This window comes from Eucalyptus grandis, chromosome 1 (genome assembly GCF_016545825.1).
Source record: "Eucalyptus grandis isolate ANBG69807.140 chromosome 1, ASM1654582v1, whole genome shotgun sequence".
Lineage (NCBI taxonomy): Eukaryota > Viridiplantae > Streptophyta > Magnoliopsida > Myrtales > Myrtaceae > Eucalyptus > Eucalyptus grandis.
In genome coordinates, this window is record NC_052612.1 from 44,284,194 (window position 1) to 44,302,131 (window position 17,938).

The 17,938-nt window shown below is 44.4% G+C and overlaps 3 protein-coding genes across 4 annotated transcripts; 1 reads left to right on the top strand and 2 right to left on the bottom strand.

Annotated features, from left to right (window-relative positions):
- Window positions 1-208: 208 nt before the first annotated feature.
- LOC104444783 (zeatin O-glucosyltransferase) lies at window positions 209-1,742 on the bottom strand. The gene is given in 2 exon segments (XM_010058526.3): window positions 209-635; window positions 638-1,742. Coding segments are annotated over 2 exon segments (1,419 nt in total). The 5' UTR covers window positions 1,664-1,742; the 3' UTR covers window positions 209-242.
- A 7,378-nt stretch (window positions 1,743-9,120) lies between these two features.
- LOC104444792 (tRNA-splicing endonuclease subunit Sen54) lies at window positions 9,121-13,278 on the top strand. Of its 2 annotated transcripts, XR_725679.3 has the most exons (6): window positions 9,121-9,593; window positions 11,198-11,337; window positions 11,426-11,557; window positions 11,807-12,202; window positions 12,658-12,894; window positions 12,981-13,278. XR_725679.3 is itself a non-coding variant. In XM_010058536.3 (5 exons), the coding sequence occupies exons 2-5, from the start codon at window positions 11,222-11,224 to the stop codon at window positions 12,794-12,796; spliced, it is 783 nt and encodes a 260-aa protein (XP_010056838.2). In that variant the 5' UTR covers window positions 9,121-9,593; window positions 11,198-11,221; the 3' UTR covers window positions 12,797-13,278. The 2 variants fall into 2 exon arrangements, 1 of the variants encoding a protein (XP_010056838.2); XM_010058536.3 differs by having other exon boundaries at window positions 12,658-13,278.
- A 2,647-nt stretch (window positions 13,279-15,925) lies between these two features.
- Window positions 15,926-17,648, bottom strand: LOC104444808 (zeatin O-glucosyltransferase). Its single transcript, XM_010058561.3, is given in 3 exon segments — window positions 15,926-17,150; window positions 17,153-17,227; window positions 17,230-17,648. Coding segments are annotated over 3 exon segments (1,416 nt in total). The 5' UTR covers window positions 17,471-17,648; the 3' UTR covers window positions 15,926-16,050.
- Window positions 17,649-17,938: the final 290 nt, after the last annotated feature.

Genomic DNA, 17,938 nt, shown 5'->3' on the forward strand with positions numbered 1-17,938 from the left:
AGCTTACATCACTCGAACCAAATTTGTTAAGCGAAAGATGAAAATGAAATAATTTTATCCAAAATTCACTACATCGGAACTCGACACAATTTGGGGAAAAAAATGATATAAAAGATTAAGTTCAGCCACAAGGGTCCACGCTGCACTTTCTCTCCTCCACTAATTATGATTTATGATTAATGCGGATAAAAAAGAAGGACAAATGGACTTTACCAAAAAAAAAAAGGACAAATGGAGAAAATCTATCTAGAGATGTGAGCGATGAAAGAGTCCAACTCGGCCCGAGAAACTCCGCCCTCATCCATCGACCCCCGGACGGCCGCCCCTAACTCAGCCGCCCTCTTCCTCGCCTCCTCCCCTTCCTCCGACGCCATGAGTGCCTTCACGGCGCCTTCGATAGCGGAGGACTTCACAACGTCGTCTGGGCTCATCCAGTCCTTGACGATAAGTCCAATCTTGAGGACTTGTGTGATCAAGACTGCATTAAGGGGCTGATCCGAATGCATCGGCCATGCGAGGATCGGCACTCCCATGCTGATGCTCTCCATGCAAGAGTTCCATCCGCAGTGGCTCAAGAACCCACCGGTCGCGGGGTGCCCCAAGATCTCGAGCTGCGGCGCCCAGTCCCTCACCACCACCCTAAATCTCGAGCCGCCGCCATCTCTTCGAACCCCTGGGGCAGTTCGATTTTCCTCGCCTCTCCTCCTCCGCCGAAAATGTCCGCCTTATCAGCTTCCCTCAATACCCAGATGAACTTCTGTCCACTACGTTCCAACCCCATGGCGATCTCGCGGATCTGCTCGTCGCTCAGCACCGTCGTGGTGCCGAATGACACGTATATCACCGAGCTCGGTGCTTGCTTGTCGAGCCACTCCATGCATCCGTGAGCCGATCTTCTCGAACTCTTTTCGGGTACTTTGACCGGGTTGAACGGCCCTATTGCCCAGTGCTTGATCGCGGTGCCGTTCGCTGTTGCACTGGCAAATAAGTCTACGAAACGGCCTTCGACGACCCTGCAGGTGTTGTGGATGCACCCCGAGTTGAACTTCTGGCACTCTTTCTGCGACTCCACGAACTTCAAGAACTCGTTGGGGCAGGAGTCCACGATGGACGGGAAGCCCTTGGAGGAGATAAGCTCCGCGAGGTCGACCTCCACCTCCGGCGGGGGCGCCATCCCTATGCTCTCCCAGGTAAACCAACAGAGCATGAACGCGGAAGGAGGTTGGAAGAGATAAATCTCGGCATTGGGGACCGAGGCAGCGTCCTGGACCACAGACGCCATCAGCGAGTCGTAGACCACTACGACCCGCCTCGACACTGAGGACAGGGAGCGGACGAGGGAGGCGACGGGGCCGCGAAGTGACGAAGTGGCGTTGAACGCCGGCTGGAGGTGGGAGGGGAACTTGTAAGGGGAATTAGGGCTGGGGGCGGGGGAGGGGATGGGCGGGGTTGGAAAATCGTGGAAGCGGATGTCGCTGGGCACGGACGAGGGCGGGACGTGGGAGCGGAGCTTGGCCTGGCGGTTGTGGGAGGAGGAGCCGACGTAGTGGACGGGGACGCCGCAGGAGGCGATGAGGTGGGCGAGCTGGAGGAGCTGGTTGAGGTGGCCTTGCGCCGGAAGAGGCACCATGATCACCGCCACTGATCCCGAGACGTCTTCCATTTTTCGGTGTTGGCTTGAGAGGCAAATTTGGTTTTGGGGTGTTGTGTGTTTAAGGGGTTAGCTTTTAGGGTTTTTGTAGAGAGGGAATGGGATCCGAAGACAAAATCGTTTGGACCGTCCTTTCTTTTTTAATTAGTTTTTTTTATTTTCCACTTCTCTATACTTCGTGTAGAATTTTTGTTATTGTTTTTTTTTCAATGGAGATGTGTTATGGAAGGCTCAAATTCACCCCTGAAATGGCTTCATCCACACCCTAGAGGATGGAAAAGACGGGATTATCCAACTCGTGTATCTCATTCCTCGCCTTCATCTATCTTGAATCAAGTCTCCGTGCTTTATCCGTTCACCTATATTTTGTTTCTCTGTTTCCTTCTCCAAATAATGGCGCACAAGGGGCCCTCTCCTTTTTTGTTTCGTTTTAAAGTACTGAAGCAAAGTACGCGATCAACCGAATTGTGTCTGTCAGCCAATGTTGAGCTCTTCACTGAAATTGCCAGTTACATTAATGGAGGAATTAGCTCGACAACATCGAATGAAAACCCATGAAGAGAGGAGAATAAAATTTGGATGAGAAAATGAGTGTCTTTTCAGGACTCGTTGCTTGAGAGGAGAGAGAAAAGGAATAATGTCTTGTTACAGAGCGAGGAAGAGGTACATGAAGAAGTTCGTGAAAGCCAGATAGGCATTCTCGATCTTGCACTTCATGTACCTCTGAGCGCTTCACAGCATCGAATATGCCCTCCGCCAGTCCACCAACAATGAGACCACCCACCACCTCCACTTTGCTGTCCTGCATCACCCGTCATCACTGCTACCCTCTTCGCCACGGTCCCCCTCTCAGTTCTAGCTTCAGCACCTAGACTTCCAATTTCTTGACCACCTCCCCAGCATTGCCGTCCCCATCTCCTCCGTCATTCAAGAATATTTTTTCCCCTATGTTTTTTATTTAAGGAAACTACGTCATTCTCTATTTGACTTAGCAACCAATTACCGGATCAATTTCAACACCATAAACAATATGGCTAGAAAAATAATATACAACGGCGATTCTAACAAATAAAGTCACCAATAGAGTTTAAATTGAAGAATGCCCGATCACAAAGCATCTCCATTCGCATTACATCCTTTTGGACCTTGGAACACCGAGCAAACAGCCGAAAGTATTCTGTTCGAATGACCTCGACCCGAGCACCGCAGGCTTTGAGCTCAAAGGGTGAGGTTTGGCGGGTGAGTGTAGAGGTGCACACGAGAGCAGCAAGGAGAGAGGGGGAGAAAAGGAGATAGATGCAAGAAGCCGATGACAGAGAGTAGGTGCGGAGTGGAACGCATGATTTGGGTAATTTCGTCCCTTAAATTTTCTAGAGTTGTATATAGGGTGGCCCTGTATTATTTGCAAAAGATTATTGTATGTATACTTCTCATTTTACCATTGACTTAACGAATAAAAATATCATTACGAAGAGGTGAATTATATCCATGTCTTTTTCGATGAAATGTAACATGGGTTTCACTATTTCTTTAGATATTTTTGATTGGATCTATCAAAATAAACTCTTGTCATCGAACTCTATCAAGAAATTAAAACTTTCGGAGAAAATAATTTATTTGACATGGTGGGAACACTGCTGTCTCGCATCGCTCGTCATCGTTGCTACCCTCTTTGCCTCGGTATTCCAGCTTCAACACCTAGCCTTCCAATCCCGTGACCACCTCCTCGGCCTCGCTGCCCTCACCTCCTCCGTCATTCAAGAGTCTTTCCTCCTATGTATTCAATTTAAGGAAATGATGTCATTCTTTATTTGACTTTACAACCGATTGGTGGATCAATTTTAACACCAAAAACAATATAGCCAGAGAAATGACATACAATAGCTATTCTAACTCTGCTCCTCTCTTCACGCGTGCAGGATAATATTTTTATTTCTTGATTTCTCTATTTTTTTATTCCTAAAATATGTTAGGAAAGAAATCCGTTTGGTAACGCAATTTAATTTTTCTATTTCTAAAATAGGTTTCTATTCTAGAAATAAATTTGGAGTAGAAATCACAAGTTAAAATTTTTAGCTTTTTATTTTTGAAACATAAATGAGAAATTGAAATTTTTTTCATCGTTCACTTTTATCACCGCCCATTGCCCACCGGCCGCATGTGGGATGCTAGATGCCTACCACTTGCCGCCGCTCAACCACCCGCCATCGACCACCGGCTAATAGACTCCGGCCGCCCATCATCGATCATTGGCCGTGGGATGCCGGATGCTTGCCAATCGTTGGCCACTCATTGCCATCCTTTGGACGCCTGAGGCCCACCGCCAACCACCGGACGTTTGCTGCTAATCACTTGCCACTTGCCATCGGCCGTTGGATGTCGGCTGCTCGCTGCCGCCTACCATACTTTGGTTGTTGGCCATCGGCCACCAGCTGCCGGACTCTAGACATCGTACGTTGGACTCTAGATGTCGAACACCAGTCGCCATCTAGTCGGACGCTGGATGCCAAACTTTGGCGTCAAATGCTGGATGCCGATCGTCGACTACCTGACGCCGGATGCCAGACTCCTAACGTCGAACGCCGGATATCGGACTCCGAACGTCGGACGTCGGACATTGGACTTTGGACTCCGACCACTCGCCGCCAGTCGCAAGACGTCGGACTCTGGCCACCGGACGCCAGTCATCATTGCTCCTAGAAATAGAAATTTTATTCTTTTACCAAACGAATTTTTATTCTAGAAATAGAAATTTTGAATGTTATCAAACGCGTTTCTTTGCTCATAAACTCATTTATGGAATAGAAATTGAGAAATCAATGTCTGACCAGAAATTGATTTTTGTTCCAAAAATTGATTTTTGTTCCAAAAATTGATTTTTGTTCTAGAAATTTTATCATGCGTGCCTTCCTTATCTCGTTCCTTTGCTTTAATGCCATGAGTGCCTTCATGGCAACTCGGATCGCAGACAACTTCACGACCTTGTCTTGGCTCACGCAGTCCTGGACTCTAAGTCCGATCTTGAGGACTTGCGCGATCAAGACGGCATTGCTTGGTTGATCCGAATGCATAGGCCATGCGACGATGGGCACTCCCATGCTGATGCTGTCCATGCAAGAATTCCACTCGCAGTGGCTCAAGAACTCGTCGGTTGCAGGGTGCCCCAAGATCTTGAGTTGCGATGCCCCCAGTTCCTCACCACCACACCTGAATCTCAAGCCTTTGCCATCTCTTCGAACCCTGGGGCAGTTCGATCTTCCTTGCCTCTCCTCCTCCGCTGAAAATGTCTGCCTTATCGGCTTCCCTCAATAACTAGATGAACTTCTGTACACTACGTTCCAACCCGATTGCGATCTCACGGATTTGCTCGTCGCTTAGTGCCGTCGTGCTGCCGAATGACACGTTTATCACTAAGATTCAGGTGCAGTCGATGTGAAGCAAAGCAAAGGTCTAGATATGTCAGAAGCAACTTCGTGAGAATTGGGTTCTATAGCTAGGTAGTTTTCAGCTGTTGGGCTGCTATAGTGGGGCCAATAGCATAAGCATATTTGCCTTTTTTTCTTGTGATCTTTTTTTGAGGAGTAATGGTATGGGAATGATCTGACTTAATCCTATTTGTGGACCAAATTGCATAGATTGAAATGATCTGAAACCAATACCAACCAACTTGGTGATCGAGCCGAGGCTAGCTCGTCCATCACCTCCAAATCCCATGCCTACACACTCCCAAAAAAAAAAAAAAAAAAACTAAGGACTCTAGACCGGGTAAGTAGCGTCAATCAAATAGCTTGCACGCAATCGGCAAATAAGAATAGAAAACTTCAGTTCCTGAATTAGAAATCCCACAACATTCCAACAAATCTCAGCAATCGCTCTTTTTTTTTTCCCATTATTCTATATTTTCATATCATGTGTAATTACTAAAGTGCGAGACCGTGTCCACACGAATATTTAGGAATTTAAGTATATGCTATTAACTATGCAACAAAGAACTTTCCACGAATTGCTTGATTTGGGGTTTAGCCATCCACTCTCTCACTAACCATCTAATTAGGGGTCGATCAAATCGCTTATGGAATTCTTTTTACATGGACGGTGTATGGTATAATTAAACTTTATTTAATTATAGAAAAAAATGACAATTGTTGTAAGATGGTGGTTGCTAGTTGAAGTTTCCCAGTGTTTAGAAGAAAAGACTTTTATATTAAGAGGTGGCTGGTTGGACTTATTACAATTCTTTCTTCTTGCAAACTTTCCAATTCCATAGTCAAGCTAAACTAGTGGTCGTCCATGGAAAACTAAGAAATTATCTCATCATTGAACATCATATTCATGATTATAGGAGAAAATCCGATGTGTGAACCATTCGCAATCAGGATCACTCAATTGCACTTTCTGATATCTTTTTGTTCAAAACAGCTATTACCTAACATGTTACCAAAAATTTCTTTGAAAATCCAACTGTTTTTAAAAAATAAGGCGGGTCATCCACAATTGCTAAAATTTGATGGAGGAAATCGTTAGAGTAAACATGTACATCAATTTGATACTATGGTCTTGAAAATTTCATAATTTGAATTTTGCGACCATGTAATTTTTTTGGGAAAATTCCAAATAAGGGTTTGAAGTGGATCTTGTTTCAAATAAAGGCCTGAAGTGCATATATCAATTTCAAAGAATGGCCTAAACTCACCAAATGTGAAGGACAAATTTCTTTTTATTTTTTTTAACTTTTTTTTTTTATTTTTTCATTTTTTTTCCTTTTCCAAAAAAAAAAAAGAAAAGAAAACATAGGCGGGCCAATGCCCCATTGCCGGTGGGGCGACAGCGAAGGTCAAAGGGGTCCAAGGTCGTCGGCCTTCCCGAGGCGCCGATGACCTCGGGGTAGTCACCTCGGCCATCACCGATCTCGGCAACCGGTTGGAGGAAAAAGACAAAAAATTAAAAATTAAAATTAAAATATTAAAATATTATTAAAAGTTCTCTACGTCGGCCCTCATCAGTCACGTCGGCCGACCGGCGTCCGTCCAGCAAAAAATCCAGCCAAAATTGGCCGGAAATGACTCGAATTGACACAACTTAAAAAGGTTTAGGACGGAAAAGTGCCAAAAAGTCCTAAACCTTTTGCCTTTGTGCCAATTTAGTCATAAACCTTTTTTTCGGTGCCAATTCAGTCCTAAACCTTTTAAGTTGTGCAAATTCGATCCTTTCCAGCAATTTTGACCGGATTTTGCTGACGGATCCTTGGCCGGGCGACGTGGCTCGATCGGCGCCGACGTGGACAACTTTTAATAATATTTTAATATTTTTTTTATTTTTTAAAATATATTTTTTATTTTTATATTTTTATATTTTTGTCTTTTTCCTCCAGCCCGCGACCGCCTGCAGGCGATCGCCGGCCATGGGCGAGGGCCGGCGAGGCTCGACCTCACCGGATCCGGCGAGGGCGAGCCTCGCCCATGGCCGCCTTGCTGGATCCGGCCATGGGCGATGGGCTCGCCTCGCCGGATCCGGTGAGGTCGAGCCTCGCCGACCTCGCCCGACCTCGCCGGGTAGGCCATGGGCGAGGGCCGGTGAGGCTTGACCTCGGCGATTCGGCGAGGGCGAGCCTCGCCCATGGCCACCTCGCCAAATTTGGCGAGGTCGAGCCTTGCCGCCCCTCGCCCGACCTCGCTAGATCGGGCCATGGGCGAGGCTTGCCCTCGCCGGATCGCCGGATCGGCGAGGTCGAGCCTCGCCGGCCCTCGCCCGACCTCGCCAAATCAGGCCATGGGCGAGGCTCCCCCTCGCCCGGCCTCGCCGAATCGGCGGTGAGCCTCGCCCATGGCGGCGAGGGCGGTGAGGCTCAACCTCGCCTCGTCCATGGCCGCCTCGCCCATGGCCGCCTCCAAATCGGCGAGGCTCGACCTCGCCAAATCCGGTGAGGTCGAGCCTCGCCCATGGCCCGATCCGGCGAGGCGGCCATGGGCGAGGCTCACCCTCGCCGGCCCTTGCCCATGGCCGGCGAGGTTCGACCTCGCCGGATCCGGCGAGGTCCGCCTCGCCCTCGGCGGCGGTTGCTTTTGGCTAGTCGCCAAGGTTGGAGGAAAAATAAAAAAAATATTAAAAGTATTTAAAAAATTATTAAAATTATTAAAAGTTGTCAACATCAGCACCGATCATGCCACGTCAGCCGGCCGGCGTCTAGTCGACAAAATCCGGCTAAAATTGGCCGGAAAGGACCGAATTGGCATAAATTAAAAATGTTTAGGACTGAATCGGCACCAAAAAAAGGTTTATGACTAAATTGGCACAAATGCAAAAGGTTTAGGACTTCTTTGGCACTTTTCCCGGTTTAGGACTGAATTGGCACCAAAAAAAGGTTTAGGACTAAATCGGCACAAAGACAAAAGGTTCATGACTTTTTTGGCACTTTTCCTGGTTTTGAGGTTAATATATGATTCATGATAACGGCTATAAAACTGCGAACAATGACAAGGCGATCATCTTCCTTTATGTAGACACTAGTCCACTGGCAAGCCTCTGTACATTGTTGAGGGATTTGGAGAGCACACAAATGCTTTTTGATTTTTAAGTGGGAATTTGTTGGTAACACATGGAATCAACGTTGATGGGAAGTATCCAAGGTTGGACCCTAGACATCACACTAGGTTTCAGCTTGTAGAAAGTGGGAGCTTGTGAGTTACATGAGGTGGTAGATTGTTTGTGCGAAGAAAGCTCTTGGTTTTGCAAAAGAAAAAGAAGCAATATAAATTGCGGTAGATTACTAGTGTGAGATATTTGACTTGATTCTATTACGATTTGTCATAAAGGGATGCATGCTTAATGTTCAGCTATGGCAATTCTTAGTATAATCTGAAGCTGTCTCAAGCATTGTTTTCAAAATCCCGAGTCATTCTGAATTTTGAATTTGATGGTTTATCTCAACTGGAAGGAAAATTTGTAAAATGATAGAACTAGCATGAACTTTTAATTGGAGCTCCAAAACTAGTGTAATTTTTTCCAAGATGAAGTATAGGAATGTCACTAGTAAATGTGTGCAAATTGGACAGTTGAGAGTTCTTTCATTCTAAAAGCCATATTGTCATGTGTTGACACCTAAATTTTACTATTTTATTTATGACTCAATCACATACAAAATTAAGAATTAGTCGCTAAAAAAAACAAAACAAAAAAGTAAGGAGTAAAATAAATAACTTTCATTAAAATGCACCATGTATGTTTTCATTAAAATCCGTTACGTGTAGACATTAGGAGCATCTACATAACTATCACTAATTATTAAACCTAAAAATTTTAGAAAAATCGAAAAAAAAAAAAGCGGACCGGGCTAGGCCCAATCCTTCCCAATTCTCCTCTCATCTGTATCTTTTGTCGCATGGGCCCAAGCCCAGCCCCTCTTTTTCTTTCCTTCCCCGGCCCAACCTTCTTCTCTCCTTCTTCTCTCTCCCTCACGCTCCCTGTAGAAAGAAGGAAAAGCAAAGTACGAGCCAGAAGAGACTGGGATGGTGAGGGAGCAGAGGAGGCAGCGGATCGTGCAGCATGATCTCACGGTCGGAGTCAGGCCGGCAAGGCAGCTGGCGGTGGCATGAGCCATGCGCTTTTGCTGGCCGAGCATAAAAGCGAGAGGGGTTCTCGGCTGGTTCGGGGGTTTTCAAGCGAAGGACAGAGGGTCGGAGAGAGATCCAAAAGGGAGTTCGAGCGAGAGCAGCCGAGAGAGCGAGAGGGCTGAAATTTAGCCCCGGCCGAGCGTCGTCTAGCCGTCCTCGACACAAACCGGCGCAACGGAGCTCGCGGTTCCCCCCTTCTTCCACGTCCTCCGACGTTGGGTTTGGCCGAGAGGGACCCAACAAGAGCGTGAGCCCAAGAGAGTGATCTGCTGTCGTCGGTGGTTCGTCAGTCAGTCGCCGTCCGCCGCAGTATCCCCACCGAACCAAACCGGGTAGGTTTTCTCCGGTCATGTATTCTCCGTTTTTGTAGGGCGTCGGACCGGAGCTCGTGGACAAGCCGTTCGCATGAGCTTTGTCCCTCCGACCCCGTAGGTCTTTATCCAAGTCTTTGTGTGTTTTTGGTCGTTTTCCGAGAATACCGATCCCATTTCGAGTCCCGATTGAGTAGGAAATCTAAACATTCGGTAATGCTCGCGGTCTGTTTGTATAAATGCCTAAGTGAAGCCTGCATAACTATCTCTGAATATTATAGGCGTCCGTCGTTGCTAGACGTGTTTTGTTGTTGTTCTACACGCTTTTGTTTCGTCCATTCCGAGTTTACATTGTCGTGGTTAAGACTTAAGGCCATACGTTGTTATTTGGGCTTATTTTTGTGCAAGTTGTTTTCCGTCTTCCTCCTTGTCCGTTTAGGTGAGAGAGTGGGTGTCGGCTTGGCAGTGGCCCGAGTGCGGGCGGTGTCGATGTCGGTGACGAAAAATAGTCAGGCTTGTTTAAAATGGCACTGGTTTGATCGATGGGTTTCGGTGAAAGAGGGTGTAGGAGAGAAGGTGGCTTCGGCGTGCAGAGGTCGCAGGAAGAAGAAGACCAGAGAAGGATGAAGAAAACAAAAGAAAAGGCAAAAAATAAAAGTGCAGCAAAAAGTAAAAAAAAAAAAAAAAAAAAAAAGAGAGAAAAGAAAGCAAATGTTGGTTTCCGGTGTGCAGAGGAATCGTCGAGGGGGAGGGGGAAGTGCGGTAGAAAAGACAAAATAGGGAAAAGACAAAAAAATAATTAAAAATTTTAATTAAAAAATATTATTAATATTATAAAAAAGCAAAAAAGGTTTTTTAAAATAGGTTTTATCTTTTTTAGGATAAGTTCAGGTCGTTGGATTGGGCTAGCAGGTCAGATTGGGTTTACCCAGTCCAAACCCGTTTTCCCGAATATAATAATATTAAATATTAAAAATTTCATTTAGAAAAATAATAAAAACTCAAATTTTTTTGAAAATTCAACAACTTTCAAAGAACATTAAATGTTTTCCTTGGCTGCTAATTGCTATTTTAATGATTGTGCACCCATGTGATCACATTAGTTAGTAGATAGGTATAAAATAAATCTAGATTACTTGACAAAAAGACTCTTTTTTTAAATGAACAAAATTAGGTACCGAAAAAGCATTAATTGGTTAATTAGTATAATCAAGTTTTCGATCCTAAATTCTGTAGGGTTTCTAGCCGACCCAATAGGTTAGTGGCGACTATTTATTACAAAATTCTTATGAATCCTCCAATGTCGTGTGAAATATGGGCTTGGGAAAGCCCGTGCTTGATCATGGGCCGTAGGCCCGATCTTTAGGCAATATCCTAAACTACTCCCTCCCCCTGAGGGGTCGGTCACGACAACCTGCAGACTTTGGTATCTCACCCATCATCTGTCTCCCACTGTGTCTCAATATTCGTTAGCTTTCCTATCGTTCCTCTCTCAAGAAGTATGTCCGATTGGTGTTTCATTGCTTTATTTTTATTTGTTTTGCCCTTAAACCGATTCTTGTAATTTAATAGGATGACACAAAATGGACGAGATTTTATTTGTTTTGAACTGTTTTCTTCTGCAGCTTTTGTAACAAATAAGGTCCAAAATGGAGTGTGAAGATTGGGACGGCCTGTCAAGTGACTCTGAGTTATTGGAAGAAGACTTGAAGGATGAAGAGGAATATAACTACACATCCAACTCTTCGTCCAAGTTGCAATTCAGGTCAGTTACTCTAAGATATGGCTTTTCCTTGATACTATTGAGGATGCTTTTGAATTGATATAACAATCCATGAAGGTGTGTTTTGCAGGAAAGTAACCTCAGTAGCTCGGTGGAATAGTGGGGTAGGAATGGCGGAGGTGGTGGAAAGGAAGGGTCAGTTATGGATGACAACTGGCATTGTCCATAGCGGGAAGCTGTACTGTTCAATTGAAGAGACTTTGTAGGTGATGCATAATGCGTTGTCAGTCTATGTTGCTTTGGTGGATCCTTGATTTTCTACTTCTCTATTCCACATTGGAGAGACTTGAGTTTTTTCTCTTGTCAACTAAGTGGTCTTTTAAACTAGAAATTTTGATTTTTAGATTCAAAGACACCTATTGAGTAACACACATTTGCATAATTAAGAAGTAGATTTTCCCAGATAACTTGATGTACTGTTGATTGATTATTTCTCCTTTTTATTTTGTAGGTTCTTGATGGAAATAGGGGCTTTGCTTCTTTTGAGTGAGAATGATGAATCCATCTCCTTGGAAACTATGTATCAGCAACTAGCAGAGGAGAAGGATGGATGCTTTTGGGAACTTTATGAGGTCTATAGACACCTGAAGTCGCTTGGTTACATTGTTGGTCGGCATGGCATACCTTGGTCTTTGAAGAGTGTGAAGAAAAACACTGGCACAGTTTCTTCTGAAGGTACTTCAGAAAGCCTGGAAGTGCAATCACCTCAAGACTGCAATTCTGTAATTGAAAGATTTATAAAGATGGACTTGAATGAACTGAAGCTGGTATTTGATGTTTATCTCCCAAATGGAAAGTTCAGAAAATCTTCACCTGGTGATCCAAGCTACGTGCTTAGCTTGATCAGGTAATAATTTATTAAATTTCTATAACTCTCATCTTTTTCTTGGGAAGGCCCTGCATAAAGCTATGTGCGTTTGAGTATTCTCTCCGGAATTTAAGCAGATAATTGAAATTTCCAATTGCGTTGATTGCCAATGCAAATTATTTAAATTCAATATGCTATTCGAGGACCTGCCAGTTCCTCATTCGTGGGTTTGGTAGCTGATGTTTCCATTAATGTAAGTTGAGAATATACCTAAGTCCAAAATTCTGCAGAGAAATATATTGTGTCTGGGGAATTTGTTTTCAGTTAAGTGAATCAATGTCGTTGAATTGGCTTATCCTAAGAGAAGAACGTGAAATTCTGCTAAATCTTGATGTGCACGCTTGTGTAAGAACAGTTTTGATCAGTATATTGTCTGACTTTTAGGGTATTTTCAATGTTTCTGCTTCAATCTTTTGCAAATTGGCTACTTGCAGGGGCCAACCACCATCTAAAATAGAAATTGAGGCTTTTGAAAGACAATGTGGAGGCATTCCACTGAAATTTTGCCTTGTGGAGCACGGGCGTGTCAGTTTCTATTCCTTTAGCAAAGTGGAGCTTCCTGTCCTGCCCTGATAAATGCCTGTGCATGCAGCTCCAAAGACTTAATTCATTGGATTTTCTTGATGCACTTCCAGAAAGGAGGATTTCTAAATTCTAGGCTTTAAATGGAGGTGAATGCTTGTTTCTATTCTATCAAGCCTGGAGTAATTTTCTGTGATTGCTCTACTCCTGATAGTTATTAGCATCATTCTTGCAGAAACCGGTGCATAATTTGAAAGAACAAATGTGGTCATTCTAGCAGCAGGATGACATTTTGTAAAGAATTGCCAAATGATTGATTATTCAGATCACTTTCTCATTCTGTTTCTGCTTTCACTTTCCCCAAGAATTTGCTCGTACTGTTTGAACTTTGAATAACAAGGCTGATATCTTTCCTCTTCCTATACTTTGATTTGATCGACCTTGCTATGTTATGCATTATATATCTGTCGGGTAACTTTGTGAAAGGAACAAATGCCTAAAAGGCCAGTTGGTAAAATTTATTTGGCTGTTGATTTTCTTGGTTACATGATGACATGGCATGTCGTATAACTCTCTTTGATAGCATCTTTAAGGGAATATTAATAATGTGTTTTTTAAGGTTCATAAAGGAGTGCGTTTTTCTTTCTTGTCTTGTTTCCCCAGAAAACCATTTTTCGCCATAGACCTACCTTGTCCTACTTTAAATGTGTAGAAAGAATAAAGGAGAAGTCTGTTATTTCTAGATCTACAATTGTATTTATCTTGAATGGCTTCTTTTAAGTGTAAAAACAAAATTATTTAAAAACCTCAAGATACATTGGGTCTGAAATTATCCGAATTTAAGCTATGGTTTGACTCATGGCACCCTCATGGTCCTTTATTGGACAAGTTTCTTGCAAGGGATTGTGTGTAATTCAAGTTTAGGCCTGGTTTGTAAGGTCTCAGAAGTTATGAATGGCTAGGACTGGTATTGGCCTTCAGCCAGATCTGATGTGCCTTGGGATATACACTTTGCTATCTCTGGAATATTATACCCTAACTCCAATATCTCTAATTAGCTTTTGGGGGTTCCCAGTTCTAGTGGCGTTTATATTTTTGCTGGTGCTTGGAATGCGATAAAGAGAGGGCAGTATGTGGAGGTATAGTTGCATCTGGTTCAACCAATATATTCCCAAGCACTGGTTATGGCCTTGTTGGTCATTCTATCAGGCTGGCCACTCGAGATAGGCAAGCTAAGTGGTGTCACTCGAGATAGGCAAGCTAAGTGGCGTACTTTGACATCTATGGCTTGACCTTTACGTTGGTTGGAGGATGAGAGCAGGAACCTCTAATTCTTTGCCTGCGGTTTTTCTGACCCGGTTTGGAGGAAAGTTCTGGAGTTGCATGGCTGCAATAGATTGCCCGGTGGTTGGAATCCTTTTTGGTGTGCTTCTACTCATCATCTTCAGGTGGAAAGGTAGAGAAGACTTCATAATGATCATTCTGTTTTGGATGTTGATACTGTGTTCGGCTGAATGTTTCATATGCAAGATTCAGTTGGGTTCGATGTAAAGCAGAGCAAAGGCCCAGATATGTCAGAAGCAACTTTGTGAGAAGTGGGTTCTATAGCTTGGTAGTTTTCCAACTGTTGGGCTGCTGTGTTGGGGCTAATAGCATGAGCATATTTGCCTCTTGTTTCTTGTCATCCTTTTCTGAGTAGTAATGGTATGCGAATGATCTGACTTGATCGTATTTGTGGACCGAATTGCATAGATTGAAATGATTTGAAACCAATACCAACCAACTTGGTGATCGAGTCGAGACCAGCTTGTTTGTCACCTCTAATCCCATGCCTATACACTTCAGAGGAAAAAAAGAAAAGAAAAAAAGAAGAAGCCCCAACCACTCAGGACTCTCTGGACTTTGTAAGTAGCTCCGATCGAACAGCTTGTAGGTAAATAAAAATAGGAAACTTTAGTTCTTGAATTAGAAATCCTACGGCCTTCCAACAAATCACAGCAACCGTTCTTTTTTTTTTTACCATATTCACTATATATTTTCATACCAAGTGTAATTACTAAAGTGCGAGACCGTGTCCACACACATTTTTAGGGAACAAAGTATATGCTATTAACTATGTAGCAAAGAACTTTTCACGGGTGGCTTGATTTGGGGTTTTAGCTATCCATTCTCTCATTAATCATATATTCAACAATTGACTAGATTGCTTATGAATTTTTTTTTTTCAAGTGGCCGGTATATGATATAATTAAAATTTATCTAATTATAGAAAAAAAATGACAATTATTGTTGGATGGTGATCGCTGGTTGAAGTTTTCTGGTGTCTAGAAGAAAAGACTATTATATTAAGACGACGGCTGGTTGGACTTTTTATAATTCTTTCTTCTGCTAACTATCCAATTCCATAGTCAAGCTACACTAGTGGCCGTCCACAGAAAACGAAGAAATGGTCTCATCGTTGGACATCACATTCATGATTATTTGAGAAAATCCGATGTGTGAACCATTTGCAATTGGGACCACTTAATCGCACTTTCTGACTTTTTTTTTTCAAAACAGCTATTACCTAACGTGTTACCAAAAATTTCTTTGGAAAGCTAATTGTTTTTTTGAAAAAAGGCAAACCATCTGCGATCGCTAAAATTTGATTGCACGAAATCATTGTAGTAAACACGTGTAAATTCATTTAATCATTATCACATCAATTTGATACTCTAATCTTCAAAATTTCCTAATCTAAATTTTGCGACCATGCAATTTTTTTTTTCTTCTCGATGATGTATACACCATCTTTGTGTAGAAGTTAAATCCTGACAATATTCTATTAACAGGAGCATGTTGGTGAGAGCTTGACTGATAGTTCAGATTTCTACCTTTCCTATGTATGTAAGAGACTCATCGGTCCAAGTGCATGATGATGCAAAATAATTCAGATTGATCTTGGTACTAAATTTTGAAGTACAATATTTTATTACTATGATGTCTGGTGCATGATTTAGATACATCCTTGACGACAATCTGATAATCCAAAAGCCTAAGACAAATCACGATTGAGACTCTTTATAACTCTTCAAATATTTATAGAGAGACAATCGTCTGAACTCATTCCATTGAATTAAGTTAACCACATATTGAGAATATGAGAATGAATCTATATTAAATCTCAATAAAAACACAAGCTTTTATATAATTTCTATATTCTTATAGATTTTTGTTCTTCAAATCACTTATATAAGTTCACATAAAATGTTCTCTCCTCCACTAATTATGATTAATGCGGATAAAAAAGGACAAATGGAGAAAATCTATCTAGAGATGTGAGCGATGAAAGAGTCCAACTCGGCCCGAGAAACTCCGCCCTCATCCATCGACCCCCGGACGGCCGCCCCTAACTCAGCCGCCCTCTTCCTCGCCTCCTCCCCTTCCTCCGACGCCATGAGTGCCTTCACGGCGCCTTCGATAGCGGAGGACTTCACAACGTCGTCTGGGCTCATCCAGTCCTTGACGATAAGTCCAATCTTGAGGACTTGTGTGATCAAGACTGCATTAAGGGGCTGATCCGAATGCATCGGCCATGCGAGGATCGGCACTCCCATGCTGATGCTCTCCATGCAAGAGTTCCATCCGCAGTGGCTCAAGAACCCACCGGTCGCGGGGTGCCCCAAGATCTCGAGCTGCGGCGCCCAGTCCCTCACCACCACCCCTAAATCTCGAGCCGCCGCCATCTCTTCGAACCCCTGGGGCAGTTCGATTTTCCTCGCCTCTCCTCCTCCGCCGAAAATGTCCGCCTTATCAGCTTCCCTCAATACCCAGATGAACTTCTGTCCACTACGTTCCAACCCCATGGCGATCTCGCGGATCTGCTCGTCGCTCAGCACCGTCGTGGTGCCGAATGACACGTATATCACCGAGCTCGGTGCTTGCTTGTCGAGCCACTCCATGCATCCGTGAGCCGATCTTCTCGAACTCTTTTCGGGTACTTTGACCGGGTTGAACGGCCCTATTGCCCAGTGCTTGATCGCGGTGCCGTTCGCTGTTGCACTGGCAAATAAGTCTACGAAACGGCCTTCGACGACCCTGCAGGTGTTGTGGATGCACCCCGAGTTGAACTTCTGGCACTCTTTCTGCGACTCCACGAACTTCAAGAACTCGTTGGGGCAGGAGTCCACGATGGACGGGAAGCCCTTGGAGGAGATAAGCTCCGCGAGGTCGACCTCCACCTCCGGCGGGGGCGCCATCCCTATGCTCTCCCAGGTAAACCAACAGAGCATGAACGCGGAAGGAGGTTGGAAGAGATAAATCTCGGCATTGGGGACCGAGGCAGCGTCCTGGACCACAGACGCCATCAGCGAGTCGTAGACCACTACGACCCGCCTTGACACTGAGGACAGGGAGCGGACGAGGGGGCGACGGGGCCGCGAAGTGACGAAGTGGCGTTGAACGCCGGCTGGAGCTGGGAGGGGAACTTGTAAGGGGAACTAAGGCTGGGGGCGGGGAGGGGATGGGCGGGGTTGGGAAGTCATGGAAGCTGATGTCGCCAGGCGCGGACGAGAGCGGGACGTGGGAGCGGAGCTTGGCCTGGCGGTTGACGGAGGCGGAGCCGACGAAGTGGACGGGGATGCCATAGGAGGCGACGAGGTGGGCGAGCTGGAGGAGCTGGTTGAGGTGGCCTTGCGCCGGGAGAGGCACCATGACCACCACCACCGATCCCGAGACGTCTTCCATTTTTCGGTGTTGGCTTGAGAGGCAAATTTGGTTTTGGGGTGTTGGGTGTTTAAGGGGTCGGCTTTAGGGTTTTTGTAGAGAGGGAATGGAATCCGAAAGCAAAATCGTTTGGACCGTCCTTTCTTTTTTAATTAGTTTCTTTATTTTCCACTTCTTTATATTTCGAGTAGAATTTTTGTTATTGTTTTTTTTTTCAATGGAGATGTGTTATGGGTGGCTTAAATTCACCCCTGAAATGGCTTCATCCACACCCTAGAGGATGGAAAAGACGGAATTTTCCAACTCGTGTATCTCATTCCTCGCCTTCATCTATCTTGATCGAGTCTCCGTGCTTTACCCGTTCACCTCCATTTTTGTTTCTCCGTTTCCTTCTCCAAATAATGGCGCACAAGGGGCCCTCTCCTTTTATGTTTCGTTTTAAAGTACAGAAGCAAAGTATGCGATCAATCGAATTGTGTCTGTCAGCCA

Coding starts and splice junctions, on each gene's coding strand:
- LOC104444792 (XM_010058536.3), top strand. CDS start 11,222: ATGGAGTGTGAAGATTGGGACGGCCTGTCAAGTGACTCTGAGTTATTG. Junction 11,338..11,425: donor TCGTCCAAGTTGCAATTCAG/GTCAGTTACTCT, acceptor TGTGTTTTGCAG/GAAAGTAACCTCAGTAGCTC. Junction 12,203..12,657: donor TACGTGCTTAGCTTGATCAG/GTAATAATTTAT, acceptor GGCTACTTGCAG/GGGCCAACCACCATCTAAAA.